The sequence below is a fragment of the Penaeus monodon genome, chromosome 23 (assembly GCF_015228065.2).
Source record: "Penaeus monodon isolate SGIC_2016 chromosome 23, NSTDA_Pmon_1, whole genome shotgun sequence".
In the NCBI taxonomy this organism is placed as follows: Eukaryota; Metazoa; Arthropoda; class Malacostraca; order Decapoda; family Penaeidae; genus Penaeus; species Penaeus monodon.
In genome coordinates this window covers 14758987-14759728 of record NC_051408.1, presented here as the reverse complement: position 1 = coordinate 14759728, position 742 = coordinate 14758987, and the positions used below count along the sequence as shown (strand labels likewise).

Genomic DNA, 742 nt, shown 5'->3' with positions numbered 1-742 from the left:
GGGGTGGGGGAGGAAAAAAAGAAAGTGATAAAAAAGAAAAATAACACGAGAGAGAAAAAAACAGTAACCAAAATAACTTGAGTATAAACAAACAAACACCCTGACAAACTAAACCAACCAAACAGAATACATACACGCAAAACACCGAAACCCACAAACCCATAACCTCACAACCACACAACCTCACAACCCCACAAACCCATAACCTCACACCCTCATAATCACACAACCCCACAAACCCACAAACCCATAACCTCACAACCACACAACCCCCACAAACCCATAACCTCACAACCTCACATCCCCACAACCTCACAACCCCACAATCCCACAACCTCCCCTTCTTTCCCCTAAGGCTTTGTGGGCTGCATCCGAACCCTGGAGCTGGGAGGAGAGCAAGTGGCGGCCCGGGCCATCGTCGACACCCCGATGGCTACCAAGGACGTGACGTTTGATAACTGTGAGGTGAGGTTTTAATTTTCTGCTTATCCGTTTGTCTGTCTGTTCTTTCTATCGATTAATCTGTTTATAGGGTCTTTTAGTGTATTGCCTAGGGGAGGAGGGAAAAGGGAGGGAGAGAAAGAATCACTGGATGGAATATATATGTTACTTTTGTAAAGACAAAGCATCCGCTTGTATTTCTGTCAGGGAATGGGGATGCTGATGATTCTAGAATAAAGTTAATGCAGTATGAAGTTTCCTACAGTGGTTAGATAGTTTACGTAGATTAATGCGAAAAAGC

General features: G+C 44.3%; 1 protein-coding gene across 1 annotated transcript in view; it reads left to right on the top strand.

Annotated features, from left to right (window-relative positions):
• The window catches only part of LOC119588139, a 40789-nt gene that overhangs the window by 28292 nt on the left and 11755 nt on the right, over positions 1–742 (top strand). Inside the window, exon 22 of the mRNA XM_037936845.1 lies at positions 356–465. Within this exon, the coding sequence (XP_037792773.1) occupies positions 356–465 (110 nt within the window). The remainder of the gene's footprint in view (positions 1–355; positions 466–742) is intronic.